Source organism: Callospermophilus lateralis, chromosome 3 (assembly GCF_048772815.1).
Source record: "Callospermophilus lateralis isolate mCalLat2 chromosome 3, mCalLat2.hap1, whole genome shotgun sequence".
NCBI lineage: Eukaryota > Metazoa > Chordata > Mammalia > Rodentia > Sciuridae > Callospermophilus > Callospermophilus lateralis.
Window position 1 is genome coordinate 66329234 of NC_135307.1, and position 18808 is coordinate 66348041.

General features: G+C 36.2%; 1 protein-coding gene across 1 annotated transcript; it reads right to left on the reverse strand.

Annotated features, from left to right (window-relative positions):
- Nucleotides 1-142: 142 nt before the first annotated feature.
- Churc1 (churchill domain containing 1) lies at nt 143-18512 on the reverse strand. The gene is made up of 4 exons (XM_076850352.1): nt 18404-18512; nt 9099-9234; nt 6740-6810; nt 143-376 (listed from the first exon to the last, which is right to left on the reverse strand). Exons 1-4 carry the CDS (start codon nt 18440-18442, stop codon nt 284-286), a joined length of 339 nt encoding a protein of 112 aa, XP_076706467.1. The 5' UTR covers nt 18443-18512; the 3' UTR covers nt 143-283.
- Between the last annotated feature and the right edge of the window lie 296 nt (nt 18513-18808).

An 18808-nucleotide genomic window follows, 5' to 3' on the forward strand; every position in this document is an offset into this window, starting at 1 on the left:
GAGAAACCAAGATCTGGGCACTAGGTGTGCACTCATTCTAATTATTTTTCTGGTCAAATAACCGCAACAAAGATATTTCACTTTGGCTACACTGATATGAACTAGAAACTTCAACAGAAGAACTCAACTCTAGGGACAATAATTTCCCAAATTACTTTTATTTCAGAGAATATTTAGGTCCTAGCATAAAAAAAATATGCAGAGAACTTTTCATTATTAAACAAACTATCAGGCTTTCTGTGAACTAACATAACACAGTTACGACAGAACTGCAGAAGGAGTCTTAGAATAACAGAGTCATTTGTCGGGGGTCATCAGGGAGAATACTGATAGTATCTTCAGCTTTGCCACATAACAGACACAGCATGGTGTATTCCTAGAACAAGACAAAGTACATAATTACCTTGAGGGACAGGGAGGAAGGTGCTTCATAACTGATTCTGTTCAGTAAAGCTCTTCTCTACAAATTATCATGGATATTTTTCTGTACATTTGATCAGTTTCTTCAATACCTATTAGCAATGTCTTATGTTAATTCTACATCTGCCCAGAGCCTTTTTTTTTAAAAGAGAGAGAGAGAGAGGGAGGGGGGGAGAGGGAGTGAGAGAGAGAGAGAGAGAGAGAGAGAGAGAAAGAGAGAGAGGGAGGGAGGGAGGGAGGGAGAGAGAGAGAGAAAGAATTTTTAAAAAATATTTTTTATTATTATTATTTTTTTTAGTTATCAGCGGACACAACATCTTTGTTTGTATGTGGTGCTGAGGATTGAACCCGGGCCGCACGCATGCCAGGTGAGCGCACTACCATTTGAGTCACATCCCCAGCCCCTAGAGCCTTTTGTTTATATAAAGTAAATACATGATAATGTTCCTATTTGGATCCCTAAGTATACATTCTGTTCTCAGAGCTGTTCTCTTCTAGGATATTTAACATTGATTTTTAACAGGAGACAGTGGGAAAGGAGAAAATTCCCAAACTAAAACAAGTTTTTTAATCTACTCTAGGAAAATTGTGTTAAATTCACCAGTATGTTGTGCCTCATACATAAATACCTAACTGCCTAGAATTTCATTTATTTAAGGAGTTTCATGTTTCTTAGACTTCATAAATATCCAGATGTGACAGCAGTGAGTTTAAGAAAAGTCATTAGGCAAAGTCTTAAGTTCCTAGCTTGCTCTTTCTAGAATATTTAATAAAGTCATAAACAACAGAGATATATTTCTTTTAAACTTTTTGCTTAAAAAGCTTTTTTATCTCCTTTGCAAAAACAAACATTGATCTATATAAAATCTATTAGTATTTCTATAGTTGATGTTGAGGCTGCTGGTTGTGTGGAAATTGGAGAGAAAGGCAATATATTTCCTGAGCCTGGACAGTCATTAGAGAGGGTCACAGAAGTAAACACTGGCGATGGCACAAAGCCCCAGAAGTAGGTAACTGCCTTTCCATTTCCTACTGTGAGTTCAAAGAAGGGGCTTAGTTGTGGCTCTAGAAAGACTGCTTCTTAATGACCACACAATTTTTTCTATCGATTGATCGATCGTGCTAGGGATTGAATAGAATCTTGCAAATGTTCTACTGAGACACACATCCAGCGCTCACACTTAATTTTAAATTCTACTCTATACTCAAGAGTAGAAATACATGGAGGCTAGAGCTCAGAGAATAAATACAAGTCTCATGAATTAAAAATAAAAATCTATCCTCTCCAAGGACTTTTATTGCTTTCAAATACACCTACTGCTGTAACCCATCAGACATTACTAGCAGGATGGCAACCTCAAGAAAAAAGCAACAGACGCAAAAAAGAAAAACGTGAAGCTAGACAAGTATCTGAATTTTCAACTAGTATTTCCTTTGTCAAGTTTCTCCTCAGTGCCTATGTGCTGTGCAATATGCTAGGTGCACTGGCAGATAAGAAAGAAGGCAAGGACAAAGTGTAACCTTAAAAAACTTAAAATCTAACTTGGAAGAAAAAAACAAACACATTATATCATCTGGCAAGATTATTAAATCAGTGAGACCAATTATACCTATAATCTTTACTGAATAGGCGGTCTGGAATCCAAACTTCATTGTTAAGTCAGTTGTCTGGAATTCAAAAGCAGTTTCCCAAAGAAGTGATGTTATGTACTTGACAGTTAGGTTTCCAGGAAAATCTGAATGTCTTTTAAATTTATATTGTACAAGTGCTATAGAATCTAACCATCTACAGTAGTGCTTCTGTGGGAAAGTATATCTAGAATTTTAACTTGGGAAATTAGGAACACAGTTCCCTGCGCTTCCAGGAATATGGTGGGATTAGGACATCTTTTACCAAAACTGGCCAAGTAGGAAGAATAATACTGCCCTCCCCACCATGCCCCACTGCCCAGGTCATTCATGGGAACCCTCAAGGGCTCCATCTGGGCAGGCCTATGGTTAGAGATTTGGGAGGAAGAATGGGTTGGATCACCATGGGGTGAGATGAGATCTTTTATTTTATTGTTATCTTTTGTTTATTTGAGGGTCTCTTGGCACCTATTTTTCTCTGTTAATTCTGACTCCATGTCCTCTCCCCTGGCCCACTGAGGAACAGAAAGCATTCTAACAGGAGTTCCTCTCTTATTCCTTGAGGTAAACACATAGTTCATTTAAGAGCTTTTTGCCAAGGGATTTTGAAAAACAACCTGTAAACCATTTATAATGTATTTTCTGTTTGAACTCTATAAATCTGTCTCCACCTTACCCACTAGTTTGGCCATCAGAAAAATCTTACCTTGTTCAGTAATTGTATTAAGGTTATTTAAAAAACATAATTCTTTTTTTTTTTTTTTTCATGGCACTGGGGATTGGATCCAGGGCCTTCTGCATGCTAGGCAAGCACTATCACTAAGCTATATGCCCAGGCTTTTAAAAAATTATATTAAATTGTATTCTGAGACAGGGTTTCACTAAGTTGCCCAGGCTGCCTTGAACTTGGAATCCTCCTTCCTCAACTTCCCAAGTAGCTGGGATTACAAGCATGTGCTACCAAGTGTGACAAAAATAGAATTCGTATCTTTTAGAAGTATTTACAGAGGTAGCAGTATATTGGGGATTTACTTCAAAATAGTCTTGTGGAGAGATGAGCTAAGAGTGAATTTAAGCGAAGCAACTTGAAGCTGGGCAGTGGAGCTGCTTACTTTTTATTGTTTAAATTTCCCATAAGACATTAGAATAGCTGGGCTGGTGGCGAATGCCTGTAATCCCAGTGGCTTGGGAGGCCGAGGCGGAGTTCAAAGCCAGCCGTAGCAACTTAGCAAGGCCCTAAGCAACTCAGTGAGACCCCATCTCTAAACAAAATACAAACAGGGCTGGGTATATGGCTCAGTGGTTGAGTACCCCTGAGTTCGATCTCTGGTATCCCCTACCATACCCACCCACCAAAAGGCGTTGGAATAAAATAAAAGGGTGGGGATGAGGATAATAAGTCATGGTAGCTGAGAAAAAAGAGTTCCTGTGATGATCAGGATGATATAAAAGTTCCAAAGAGGCTATTTACTTGATTAAAAGCCTGATGCAAGTACAAAGAAAGTTCAAAAAAGGGAGAAAGGAACACAGACTGTACCATCAAGAGCAAGAAAGAGATAGAATTTAACTTTCAATAGAAAGAGATATTATTTAATTGACCTGAAGACAGAAAAGGAACAATTCAAATCAAGGAAAATGCATGAATAAATGTGACATGAAAACAGCAAGCAAGTGACATACGTAGTAAGAGGGAAAACAACTGTACTTAGAGGTTAAACGGGGAGTGCAGGATGAGATGTTTAAGAAAGATTAATTCCATTGCAGTATATAGAACTACAGTTTGGTGGTTGCTGCAGTAGTTTAGGTTTGAGTGGGTATGGTTGTTGACATGGAAGATAGAAATTAAGTAGTTTAGTTAGAAACAAAAGATAAAAGGAGGGCAGGTAGGGTGTTAGGCTTGGAGAAGGAGATTTGGAAGATCTAAGATTGAGTCATGTGTGCTCACTATAGGAGGAAGTATAGTGAAAGTTCCTGACCAGAGACCAAAGCTCAGGGGTATCATGGAAAAATAGGAAAGGAAATGAGAAAAAAGCAAAGGAGGGCTGGGAGTGTAGCTCACTGGTAGAGCATCTGCCTCTCATGTGTGAGGCACTACGTTCAATCCTCAGCACCATATAAAAATAAATAAAGATATTGTGTCCAACTACAACTAAAAAAATATTTTAAAAAAAGCAAAGGAGCAGTTAAAGTGATTTAATAAAAGAGAAGAAAAAGTCAAGTGCTATTGACTCCAAGGGAAGAAATACTGCAAAAAGATAACAGTGGTTAACAAAATCAGATCCAGAGAGATGTTAAGAGAATTAGGAACAGAGGCAAAAATCACTAATCATTGGTTAGACTATAGGAAACCTAGGGGACAGTAGTTTAAATCAAACAAAAATGAAAATCAGTTTGTAGGTATTTAAGAGCAATATAGGGAAATAAGGAGAACAGTAAGTCTTTATATAGACCTACTCAAATAAAGAAGCAAAGAAAGGAAAGAAATGATTACAGGATGAATCACAGAGGTAGCGAAGTAAAATAAAAGAATTTAAGTTTATTTTTAACAAATAAAAAAGAACTAAATATGTTTAATGTAAAACAAAAAATTTTAAATTCCATGGGGTCAGGGGGAAGAGGATGCTAGAAAGAGTCAACGTGATTGATGAGGAAATGACATGGGTTATCATTAGAGAGGAGAGAATAAAAATCTCCCTCTCTGATAGAAGAGAGGGAAGAGTCTAAAGTTGGTACACTGCTATACATGTTGTAGGTAAGGAAGAGTCATGGGAAATAAGAGAAAAGGAAGCTGGGTCAGCCCAGGGAGAATCCTGAAATTAGAAGCTTGGATATTATACCACAGCTAAAGTTGAGCCATGGGAAAACAAAAATCCTCTGATGGTAGAGTACAGAATATGGGCTGGGGGAAGTAGCTGTTGGGTGAGGAGACTGGAGATAGAGTCTGTTTTAAAAGAGTTCTTCTGAGAGCACTTCACCTTATCTAGGCATTGTGACTACCAGCTATCTTCCTTTACCTTTTTATGGGACAGCTTTGTAGACCACTGCATTCAGTCATAAAGGAAAACCAGTATAGAATAAAATATTTTATTTGTATGTGGTGCTGAGGACCGAACCCAGTGCCTCTCGCATGCTAGGTGAGGGCTCTACCTCTTGAGCCACAACCCCAGCCCATGACATTGATTTAAATGGCTCTGTTGGGACATAAACAGACAATCTCAATATCCATTTGGGGGCTCTAAAAAGCTCATAGGAGCTTTTGGCAAATAGCTTGAAGCACCTCCTTTCCTTCTATAAAATGACACAGCTGTATCTTTAAGCCTATGATATGTTTATTCCCTTATTTGGCTACTACTTATTCAGTGAGATCTTGATTTTGCCCTAAGTCACACATTCTTATAAATATTTTAAGGCATAATTTTTGGAGGTTGAAGAGTTATAGTCAAGATGTTATTTAGATTAACTGCACATATCAGACTATGACAGGTGACTAAGTACTTTCCTCCATGTTAAAATAAAAGTGAATAAGAGGGGTTATACTGTTTTTTGATTCTGTTATGGGAGGTTTTTTTTTTTTTAATTAAAGTACTACTCAAATTTAAAGGATTTTTTTAAAAAATTCCCTTGACAACTAAAAGTTCTGAACTTTATATCCTAGGGATAAACATGTAGTTCATACAAAACATGTAGTTCATAAGTAACTCAACCTGAAGGCTTAAAAGTAGAGGCAGTGAGGAACAATCAAAGGTTCTAGTTTGTCCTAGGTCTCCCAGATTCAGCTTTTCTTCCTCATCATCAGACCTATGAATAGCCCTGCACTATTGGCCATAAACTCCACAGACTTCCTCACATGCTCTCACAATTGCATGAACACAAGTCCTTATAATAATCCCTAATTCTCTACTGGTTCAACTTTTCTCCTTCCACCTTGATATACCAATTTTATAATTTTATTTGACAAATGATATTACAATTTCTTACTAAGACTGAGACTACAGCATTGCTCAACTGTATATACCAACTAGGGAAAACAAAACAACCCTTATTTAATTTCTTCTCCAATTTTTAATCCCTTGAAAAATCACTTACTTTTCTTTGAGATCAACATGAATTAAAGTATTTTTATATTTAAAAAAATAATATCCTTACTGGAATTTCCATGCCCAGCAATTATAGTTAGGTGGACTGGCCAACATTTAAAGCCAACAGTTGTGCCATCACAGAGTGGCAAAGAAAAAGGAAGCACAATAGTAAATTCATAAGAAGTCAAAATGGACTACTCGTTTTTTTTTAATCAGTTTTTAAAAAATATTTATTTTTTAGTTTTAGGTGGACACAATATCTTAATTTTATTTTTATGTGGTAATGAGGATCAAACCCAGTGCCTTATGCATGCTAGGCAAACACTCACTGAGCCTCAATCCCAGCCCCAATGGGCTACTCTTTATAAATAAAAATGACAGTATTGAGCTCTCATTTATAAGGCACACATTTTGATTTGCAACTTTCATGAAAACAGGTTTGCACAGATCCATCCATATTTAAAGTTTCTCTCTCAACTTGCACAAGGAAAAGAGAAGGATGGTCTCTTAACAGTTGCTAGAACTTCATTTATAAAAAAATTTAGATTATCAAAGTGATTTTTAATATCTGCCATTCCCCAAATAATATACTCTTAAATTTATACATTTACCTGAAATTCATCCATGATACTGAACGTATACTCATGTCTGGCAACTACATGATGACAGTTCTTACACAGATCTGCCAAAACAAAGAGAGACTTATGTAATTAAATTAAAATAGTAAAATTCCTATTCTTAGCATGATATCACTTAAGAAGAATATTAACTCTTATCATATGCAACACACCAGGAAACCCATTATTAGATTCACTTTATTGAGAAATCCAGAATCTGTCATGTAGCAACACCATATACCTGGGTCTAGACTTAGAGGTTTAATGTACATTTATTAATTCCCATTGAAAGCTGTCTAAGATAATCAATTAACAGATTACTTAAATGTGTTTTTTAAGCTAGCTGGGTCTATCTAACTAAATAAAAGCTTTTAGTCTCAGAAGTGACAGTAACAGTAACAGTATTACTATAACCAAACATAAATAAAAACCAATCTGAACACTGAGTGAATTTAATGGTAACCAAAGAATCTAATAAAAACAATGTAATAACAACTATGATTTATTGCATGCTTATCATACACTAGATATATTTTAAATCCCTTTACCTATTTACTCACTACATCTTTTCAAAAAACAACTGATACTATCATTACCACCTTTTTAGAAACAAGGAAATAAAGGCACACTGTGGTTAAGACAACCACTTAAGAAGGAGGCTTTGGAACCAGAATTTAAGCCCAAACCCTCTGGCTCCAGAGCCCTTGCTCTTACTCCAGTGTCCTATTGTATTCCCTGGAATAAAATAGTTTAAAGGGATATATGCTTAAGAAAAAAGAAAACCATTCCTCTTAGAACACTCTTCAAGTATTTGAGTCTATTCTGCAGGCCTGGTATCTTTCATACCCTCTTTCAAAATTTCAATATTTGCGTAATTACTCCTCATACATATTCAGAACATACTGAAGAACATGGAGATAAGCAAAAAGGGGGCTATAAATGGTTTAAATATCTGTCACCATGTCTGGGCACCAGACATATATTAAATTCACTCATAGAAATTCTTAGCACCAACCTCAGAAATTATTTATTTTGATTATACATAGTTTATTTGGTTTCCCAGCATCGAGGACAAGGAGTAGCATAAGAAAGTAGCAAAGTTATAGAAGCAAAAGAAAAACAGACCAAAAAAGCTATTCAGGCAGAAAAGAGTCTGAAAGGACTGGGATTGTGGCTCAGTGGTAGAGCACTTGCCTAGTATGCCTGAGGCACTGGGTTCAATCCCTGGCATCACATACAAATAAAACAAATAAAATAAAGATATCGTATCTATCTGCAATTAAAAAAATTAAAAAAAAAAAAGAATCTGAAAAAACCATCGCATTTCAGGGTTATTTAGTATAGGGGGTGGAAAGCCCTATACATTTTAATAGCTGCTCCAAAGACATCAATAGATTACATTATAATAGTAGAAAGTGAAGATTCACATAGATGATCCTAAGGTTTATTTTTTTTAAGTCCCTGTATCTTGTTTAAGGTAATATAAAGGCTTTTAGAATGTTCCTGAAAAAAATAATTTAATACAAAAAATTGGAGCCAGAATCACAAGCTGCAGTTACCTGCAAAAGTCACTTATGTATCTGAGTGTGTTGGTGCATGCCTGTGATTCCAGTGACTCAGGAGGCTGAGGCAGGAAGATGCCAGCCTGAGCAAATTAGTGAGACCCTGTCTGAAAATAAAAAAAAAAGGGCTAAGGATGTAGGGATGTAGCTCAGTGGTAGTGTCCCTGGATTCAACCCTCAACACCGGAAAAAAAAAAAAAAAGTCATTTATGTGAGCAGGGCAGGTTGGTGCAAGCCTGTAATCCCAGCAATTCAGGAGGCAAAGCCAAGTTCAAGACCAGCCTCAGCTATTCAGGAACACCCTGTCTCAAAAAAACAAATAAATAATACAAAGGGCTGGGATTATAGCTTAGTGATATAGCATTCCTGAGTTCAAACCCCAGTACCTACCTACCCTCCAAAAAAATAATTCATGTAGAATATCTGATGATACTACATAAAGAGGTGTTAACTATATTTTCTTCTTAAAAACCTAGTTTATAACTGAGTGTTGCTAAATGACTGAAAGAGAACTCAGAATAATTTGCATAACATATCAACTTCCAAAAGCTGATATCTGCTAACAGACTGGCTTTAAAAAAAAGAAATCTCTCCTAATTACTCAGGAGGCTGAGGCAGGAGGATTCAAAGTGTGAAGCCAGCCTGAGCAATGTAGGGAGACCATGTCTCAAAATAAAGAATAAAAAGGACTGGAGATGTAGCTCAATGGTAGAGTACTTGCTTAGCATGCACAAGTCCCTATGTTTAATCCCCAATTCAGGAGGGAAAAAAAGAAAGAAACCTCTACTTACGATCATAGGTAACTATTTCTTCTCCGTCTTCCTCTTTAAGGGACTTGTTTGTGATCAGCATAAAATCCCTCTTACTGCATACTGCACAGCCTGTAAAATTCAGTAAGAAAGATCCATTCTCCAGACAGGTGTTACCCTAAAATATCAGAAATAGGAATTCAGTTTTTTTACATTTTGAGTTTTTTTGTTTTTGTTTTTAAGTGTGTGTGGTTTTGTTTTGTTTTGTATGAGGGATGAGGCCCAGAGGTACTTAACTATGTGCCCAGAACTTTTTATTTTTTATTTTGAGAGAGGGTCTTGCTAAATTGCTGAAGCTGTCTTCCAATTTCCCATCTTCCTGCTTCAGCCTCCTTAGTCACTGGGATTACAGGTGTGTCACCATGCCCAGGACTACAGTTTGAAATCTTTGATGAAAACAATTAATAGGCTTAAAATTTTCCAGAGACAAAAAAATATGGTCAGAATTTACTTGCTTTAAGGCTATAAGTAACTTTTGAAATTACCAGCTCTCCTAAATAATACTGATATATATATATACATATATATATGTATATATATATGTATGTATATACATATATATGTATACATAAATAAATAAATAAAATAAAATCGAAGCAATGTTGGTCTATAAGTCTCTGAGAGCTGCAGCTGTGTTTAATAGAGAACTAAGTCCTATGTGAATACACTACCAATGTAATTCCACATCATGTATAACCACAAGAGTGGGAAGTTATACTCCATGCATATATGTCAAAATACATTCTACTGTCATGTATAAATTAAAAGAACAAAATTTTAAAGAAGAATAGAAAAAAAGAGAACTAAGTACAAATAGACATAGAAACAATAAGGAAACCTTAATAATACAAAATATGTAAAGGAAAAATTAGAAAAATTTAAAAGCCTACTATTAAATGAGGCATATCATAAAACTAGAATTAAAAATTCAACTAAAATAGAAAGATTGAGCCCATGCTAAAGATGATCTCATATACTGTGATGTTAAATTGATTATTGAAAGCCTTTTTCTTAAGCCTTAATAGAACCACAAAATAAACAAAAGTATCTAGATCTACAGATGTCAATCTTTTACGTATGATTCAGGCAGAGAAGGCAAGTTATGCAATTCATCAGACTAACATAACAGCATTCAAGAAAGAAAGAGTTTTGCTTCATCACTAAGAAATTATAAACAACTCATTTTCCTGATTTAAGGAAAATCTTTGCTAAAGGCTTATAAATAATTGTTAAGAATTAAGTCATTTTACAGATAATCTAGTCTAATTCCACACAACAAATTTAGAGTATTTTTAAATAGTTAATGTGATTACAAAATCATTAGAATCAACATTTTCTCTAACGCTTTTATGTGGCTGATACCATGCAAAGCACCATGGAGGATTCAAGGATGAGCCAAAGAAGTTTCCAACTTCATAGAATTTAAGAAATATCAGGGAATGAAGACCCATCTTCAACGACACAATGAAATCTTCCTGGATTACCAGAAGTACAATTAATCTCTCCCTTCGGAGAGGCTTCTTTTCTATGTATTGAGGATGAGATTAGCTCTGGTGGAAGCAAATTTGCTGGGTGCTATGGCACACACTTATAATCCCAGAAAGTTGGGAGGCTAAGGCAAAAGGTACAGAAGTTTCACCAGCCTCAGCATTTAGTGACACTTTGTCTCAAAATAAAAAATAAAAAGGAGAGGGGATGCAGGTCAGTGGTAAAACATCCCTGGGCTAAATTCTCAGTAATAAATAAACAAATAAATAAATTTTACTGAGATATAATTTACAGACAAAAAAATCTCACATATTTTAAGGGCACAGGTGAGTGACTTGTAACAAATGAGTATACCCACATAAGCACTATCTCTATCAAAATATAGAATATTTCTATCTCTTCAGGAAGTTCCTTCATGCTTTGCAGTTTATCTCCAACCCCTATCAGGCACCCAATAATCTGATTCTCTCTCTACAGTCTTGCATGTTCCAGAATTTTACATAAACAGAATTATTATACTCTTTTGTATCCAGTTTCTTTTGTTCAACATAATATCTATGCTATTCATCTATGTGGCTGAATATATTGGTAGTTCAATTCTTTTTATTGCCAAGTAGTATTCCATTGTATGGATTAATTCCTGTTGATGGACATTTGGGTTTTTTCACTTTGGGGCTAGTAAAAATAAAGCAACTATGAAGATTCATGTACAAGTCTTGTGTGCATATGTCTTCCTTTCTCTTGGGGAAAGAATCTAGAAATGGAATTGCTAAATTCTTTGCTAAAAATGGTATATTTAATTTTCAGAAAGTGGTAAATTATTTTCCAAAGTTTTTCACTTTACATTCCCATCAATGCACTGAGTTCCAGTTGTTCCATATATACACTGATACTAGGTTTGTCTTTTTTACTTTAGCCATTCTAGTGATGTAAAGCAGAAAAAACTCATTTAAACTTACATTTCCCTGATGACTAATGGTGGAGAACATATTTTTGTGATGCCTATTAAAATGTCTCTTTATGTGAAGTGTCTATTCAAGTCTTTTGCCCATTCTTTGTTGTTTATCTTCTTATACTGAGTAATAAAAGTTCTTTATATATCTTGGATACAAGTCATTTGCTGAATACATTATGCCATATTCTCTCCTTGTCATTAATTTGCTTTCTTTTTTGTGTTTTTTGTTTTTGAGATGCTGGGGACTAAACTCAGGACCTCATACATGCTAGGCAAGTGCTCTATTACCGAGTCAATCCCCAGCCCTAGTTTGCTTTCTTTTTTTAATGATGTTCTTTGAAGAACAGTGTTGAGCTTTTAAAAGTCCAATTTATTTTTTTCTCTAATGATTTGTGCTTCTTGTCTCCTAAAATGTCTTTGCTTATCCCCAAGGTTGAACAGATTTTTCTCCTATGTTTTCTTCTAGAAGTTTTATAATTTAAGCTTGTAAGTTTAGGTTTATGACATATTTTGAAATAATTTCATATGAGGTAATGATCAAAGTTATATGGATATCCAGTTGTTCCAGCCATGTTTGTTCAAAGACTATCCTTCCATTGAATTACAATGGTGCCTTTGTAGAACAGTCAGATGACCACATATATAAGGGTCTACTTTGACTACTCTGTTCTCTTGACTTATTATCTAGCTTTGCACTTATGAAACATTCTTTTGATTGTAGCTTTACAATAAGAATCTAAATCAGATAGTTTATTTACTATAACCTACCTATTACAGGTTCTTTTCATTTTCATAAAAAATTTTGGAATCAGTTTATAAATTTTTACCAAAAAAAAGCCTGCTGTAATTTGAATTGAGACTGCCTTGAATATATAAAAGATAACTGCTAAGGACTTTAATAAATTAAGGAAAGCAATACAGTCCTAAAAGAAATAAAGAATTTTAAATACCAATTACAAACAAATAGAACTCTGAACTAGATTTCACACATAAACACAGCTATCTTATACAGTGTGGCCTGAACTCTATAATGTGACCTTGTAAGCAGGTAGGCAGAATGTAAACTCTAAGGAAAGACAGGGAAAAGAGAAAGATATTTGCATCTGTTATGTGGTAAGTAAATAAATATTTGAAATGACAAATTGCAAGTATGGTATGTAAGAAACTTTTAAGAGCCCTAGTCATTTAAAGAAATGAGGGTAAACTTCATTAGTAAGACAGCTCTTTCATTAGACTATTAATATTCAAATTTGGGAAAGTAAACTAAAGTATAGGAAGCTTTTGAAGTTTCTATAATGACAGGGAAACAAAGATTGCAATCCAAATCAATTCCACAGTAAGAGTGAACTGTAAGAGTTTCAAGAATAAAAGGAAAAAGTCAACATGTTAAGTGCCTTTAAAAAATGTGATTCAGACTGGGTGTGGTGGCACACTCCTGTAATTCCAGGCTCCAGAAGCTGAGACAGGAGGATCACAAGTTCAAAACCAGCCTTAGTAAAATGTGAGGCACAAAAATAGGGCTGGGGATGTGGCTCAGTGGTCGAGTGCCCCAGAGTTCAATCCCTGGTACCCACCACCCCCCCCCCCAAAAAAAATGTGATTCAGATAAATCCTGGTTGAAGAGTTGTAAAGATAAACAAGTATGCAAAAAGAAATGGCTGAAAACTATGATTATAATTAGTATGGCAGTACAGATGATAATCAATGTGACAATTACAACATAAAGTCTCATAAACTTGTGAAATCAGCAATTATTTTGACAAGAACCGGACAAATTTGTTTTTTTCTGGAAAAGTATTATTTCAGATGGTACATGTGAATGTAGCTATAAATAAATGTAAGTTAATGTTTATGTAAGTTAATGTATATGCTTTGCAGGAAAATTTTTAAATTAAAAATGGAGGAACCCAGCAAAGTGGCACAAGCCTTTAAGCCCAGTTACTTAGGAGGCTGAGGCAAGAAGATCACAGGTTCAAAGGCCAGCCTCAGCAATTTAGACCCTGTCTCAAAATGAAAAATAAAAAAGCACTGGGACATAGCCAGTGGAGTGCCCTTAGGTTCAATCCCCAGTACTGCAAACATACATATATACAAACATGACTAGAAAATATCTGGCTGGTAAAGCACTTTCCTAGCACGGATGAGGTCCTGGGCTCAATACCCAGCAATGAAAAGAAAAAAAAAAAAGAACATATTTTTCAAAGAACTAGCAGCTTTGGTTTGTGATTTCTTTATAGCTTTTCAATTTTGTATTTCATTAACTTCCAATCTTTATTTCCTTCCTTCTGCTTGATTTATATTTAGTTTGTTCTTGTTTTTCCTCTGTTATGAAAGTTTAGTGAAAGTTTAATTGTTGATTCATGATTATTCTTTTTTAACACAGGCATTTAAACCCTCAAATTTTAAAAATGCAGAATATCATTTTAAAATACCTGCCCACATACAATTGTTTTAGTAATTACAGATTCAACTCAACATTTAATTAATTTTGTCTAATTCTATGAACCAGGTAACCATCTGAGTACATAAACTTAGATGGGTTAGGTTTTTCTTTTTTTAACAGATACAACATTTTTTATACAACATTTTTATTTTATTTATTCATTTTTATGTGGTGCAGAGGATTGAACCCAGTGCCTTGCACATGCTAGGCAAGCGCTCTACCACTGAGCTACAACCCCAGCCCCTTGATGGGTTAGTTTTAAAACACATAATTTTAAATTTAAACATCACTAATGCACAATTGATTTTTTCCCTCTGATTAATCTAAATTAATCAGAGGGAATTATTTCTGCATTGCTGTTGAATTACTAAAATGTTTAAAGCTGAAACTTAAAATATGTGAAACAGGTTTTTGTTTCCAGTTTGATTTGAAAAATATTTTATTATGATTTTGGCCTGTTCAGTTGTTATGAAAAATACAATACAGTTCTAGTTCCAAGTGGTTTGTTAAATACTTTTCTGATAGAAAACATTTTTTTAGTTCATAGTTGAGCAAAAATCCATTTGGGTTCAGAAAATTAGTATGGTTCATTTCCAACTAGATTCATGCTTGAGTTCAATTCTCAGTGTAACATTACAAGCAAGTAGGTCAGAGACCTGTTAGGATTTCATGTATTTCTAGTCTGTGAAAAACATCTAACACAAAACACTGGATAACATTATGTAACAAAAAATAAATAATTAAATATTACTTACTTTCTATGCACTTAGAGCTTCTGGAGAAGCTAATCTATTTTCTCTGCCAATCTTTTTTGAATTAGTGGACCATATTTGCTGCCAACATTTTATTACTCTTTCCTTCACTAAGCTTGAGCAAAGTGGTTTCTACTCTGTCCTTAAACTTCAAAAAATCCCAGAGTTGAAAGGGTCCCTGAGATGCTAAATTGTCAGTCAGGAAGACAACTCAATTCCTCTAAATGTTATTCATTCCCTTTTTGAACATCTGTTATAAAGTTCCTTATTCTGATTCAAAGTCTACAAACTCCCACCCACTACTTATTTCTAAATCTGTTTTCTGAAATTAAAAAACAAAAAAAGTTTAGCTGAGCATTGTGGCACATGCCTGTAATTCCAGCAGCTTGAGAGGCTGAGACAGGAGGATCACGAGTTCAAAGCCAGCCTCAGCAAAAGCGAGGCACTAAGCAACTCAGTGAGACCCTGTCTCTAAATAAAATACAAAATAGGGCTGGGGATGTGGCTCAATGGTCGAGTGCCCCTGAGTTCAATCCCCAGTACCAAAAAAAAAAAAAAAAAAAAAAGTTTAATATTTCCTTATGATAGCCCTTTAATTATTTTAGGAGAGAATAAAAGCAGAGAAAAAGTGCTTCAGAGCACTTTTCTTGAGACTTTAAAATTTCTATTTCCTAAATTAATTTATTCTCTGAAACAGTCTTTGGTTCTCCATATTCTTTTCCTCAGAGAACAAATTCTTTCTATTTTGACACTTTGATTTGGCTGACTCATCTTTCTGAATCTTACAGATACATCTTTGTTATTTGCAATGCAATATCTTTGACTCCTCAGATGTTAAGTTCTCAATCTCAACCATAACAACAATTTAACCATTTGCTCCCCAATTTGATTTTTCTTCCCATATACCTACAATTTCTGTAATGATACTTCCAACTTCCCAGTTGCCTAGACTAAAAATCCTGAGATCATCTACATCTCTTCCATTCTTCTCTCCAACACTGTATTGGTTGAGTCCTATTAATTCTTTCTTTGAAATCAGGCCTTCACTATCTCATGGCTATACTGTTGCCATGCTCTACAGAAGTCTCCTTTCCTACTCCTCTTACTCCATCATCCCAACGTACAGCCAAGATTCATTTTCCTAATAAGAGATTTTAGATCATTTCCCTATTCACTATTACTGTGATGATTGCCTATAGTAATGTCTTAATATGACTTAAATATTTCAATTGGTTCCACTCTTAAGAATTCAACCTAATCTCTGTAATGCCCTCTATTGAAAAATTTCCCAGCATGGTCTAATATGTAATGTTCTTTATTAGATTCATAAAAATCTTTCTAAATTAAAACAATGTATATAATAGAACACAATTCAGAAAAACATATGAAACAAAACATACATAAGTATAATAAATAATTACAAAGTGAACATCCCTAGAATCACCACCCAAGTCAAGAAGTAAATACTGGGGCTGGGGATGTGTCTCAAGCGGTAGCGCACTCGCCTGGCATGCGTGCAGCCAGGCCCAGGTTCCATCCTCAGCACCACATACAAAGATGTTGTGTCTGCCGAAAACTAAAAAATAAATATTAAAATTCTCTCTCTCTAAAAAAAAAAAAAAAAAAAAAGAAAGAAAGAAAGAAAGAAACAAAACTTCCTGGAAAAACTGAATAAGCACAGTTAAAAAAAAAAAGAAAATACTGCTTTGCACCCCCAAAGACTTCCCCTCATGTGACCATTCTTTTTTTTTTTTTTTTTTTGTAGTTGTAGTCAGACAGAATGTCTTTGTTTTATTTGTTTATTTTTATGTGGTGCTAAGGATCAAACTCAGTGCCTCTGCATGTGCCAGGCAAGTGCTCTGCCATTGAGCTACAGCCCCAGCCTCTTATGTGTCCATTCTTGATCACACCCTAATCCTTTAGCAGTAATCAATATCAAGACTACTTTATGGTAATCACTTGCTTTCTTTTATTGTTTTACCACCCAGGAACATTCTTAAATAATACATTTTATTTTATTTTGAATTACACTGTGTTCTTTTATCAACACTGTAATTGTAATACTTAATTCCAGTTGTTGTATGTAATTTAGGTGTATTTTTATTACTCTAATTCGGGGTTCCTCAACTGCATAAAATTTTGTTGTGGTGGCTATCCAGTGTATTGCAAGATGTTTAGCAGCATTACTGATCTCTACCCATCAGATGTGAGGAGTGGTCTCCCCATTGTAACAACCAACAATGTATCTAGATATTGCTAATATCCCCTGGGAGACAAAGTCATTCCTGGTAAATACCCACTGCTCTATATCATTCATTTCCATCACTCATTCTTTTATGATGTTCCATTCTACAAAGTCACTTTTCCAGTCTACTACAGATAATTGCCCTTCCAAACTTTCTTATACATATGTCCAAGAGAATTTGCACATGTGTTTTTCCAGAATGAGAACCGCTGGGTCATTTCAGTGGGCACAGCTTTACTGTATAATGCTAAACCTTTTTTCCAAAGTGGTTGTACCATATGAGAGCATACACTACAGAATCTTCTCAAAAGACTAAATAATGCTCATGACATATTAAGAGAAGGAAAAACACTATAGAGATTTTCTAACTCCCAACCCATGCAAGAATTCTTGCTCTTGTTATTTCCCCCCAGTCTCCAGCTCCTTGTTTCCTTCTTTTCTACCTAATCACAACTATGTTTCAAGTCATGGCGATGGTCCACAATTTTTGCGGGGATGGGGGATAGCACTGCTATCCCATACCCTATTACTCTCTCCTCTCTCTAAACTTCATTTTATACATGGTTTGTCCTTTCATTTCCGTCAACCACTTACTCCTCCACACTGTAAATTCTTAAGCAGCACATCCTTTCATAGCCTCACAAAGTGACCTTACACACGTGGATGTTCAATAATTATGTCCTCAATCAACAAAGCTCTACAAGGTCTGAAACCACCTAGGCCTGAGAGAAACAGAGATTTAAAATAAAGTAACAAGCTGGTCATCCCAGCGATTCTCAGGAGGTTGAGGCAGGAGGATCACAAGTTCGAGGCCAGTCTCTGGAACTCTGGATCTGGGCTGGGGATGTAGCTCAGGGGTAGTGAGCCTCGGGTTCAATACCCAATATATATGAATGAACGAACGAATGAAGGTGGCAACTGGGAAACCTGAATTCTAGTTCTGGCTCTCATATTACCAAGAATGTGAATTTGGACAAATTATTCCTCCTCTCTGAGCATTAGGTTCATCATCTGCAAAACTGGGTTAGAAGAGATGACCAAGGAGGTCCCCTCTAGCGCTAGAATTAGGTAAGAAAATCGAACTGCATCAAATTGAGATTGACGACAGCCCGGGGTGGGGGGCTGCTGCCTGGGTGGTGCTGGTGCTGAGGCTTCCTATGCGGCCCCCGGGCGCTCAAGAGAACGGGAATGACGGCTGATGTCAGCCATTGGGGCGGGGACCCACGGATACGGACCGTCACACTCCGCCTTGCTAACCTAGGCCTAAATACAGTCACGGGGTCACTGCAATCCACAGCGCAGCCAAGTCTGCCCAGCACCTGGCCGGTCGGGAAGGCTGGCCGGAAATATGAACAGCCTCAGGGCTGGCCGCGTGGGGTAGGTTCTCGGCGACCCCGTGCTCACCCGATTAGGATACTCTTTCTCCACACAGTCCCCACACATTGCGATGCCGTTTTACAAGGAACGTCCTCTACCGCTTCCGGGAAGTCGAAACCTCGCGATAGCTGAGAGACGGTGGCCGCAAGCCACCCATGTGTCCGATCCTGGGCTATTTGGCCTCGCGAACAGATTCAAAGTCTCCGCCCCCTAGCAACTGTTGTTAAGACAGGGTGTACCAGGGCCTCCCCGGCTACACTGCGGGCCTGGGTGTCCGACGTCAGCAAACTTCTGAGAAAGGGGAAATGCCCCAGGACCCGCAGATGTGGCGGAAAGGGAAAGTGGGTCTTGGACTGAGCACACTTTTAAATAGGCGCCTACAGAGCTTAGGCTGCCAGGAAGGCCAATCCCAACAGACAAGAGAATTGTTTT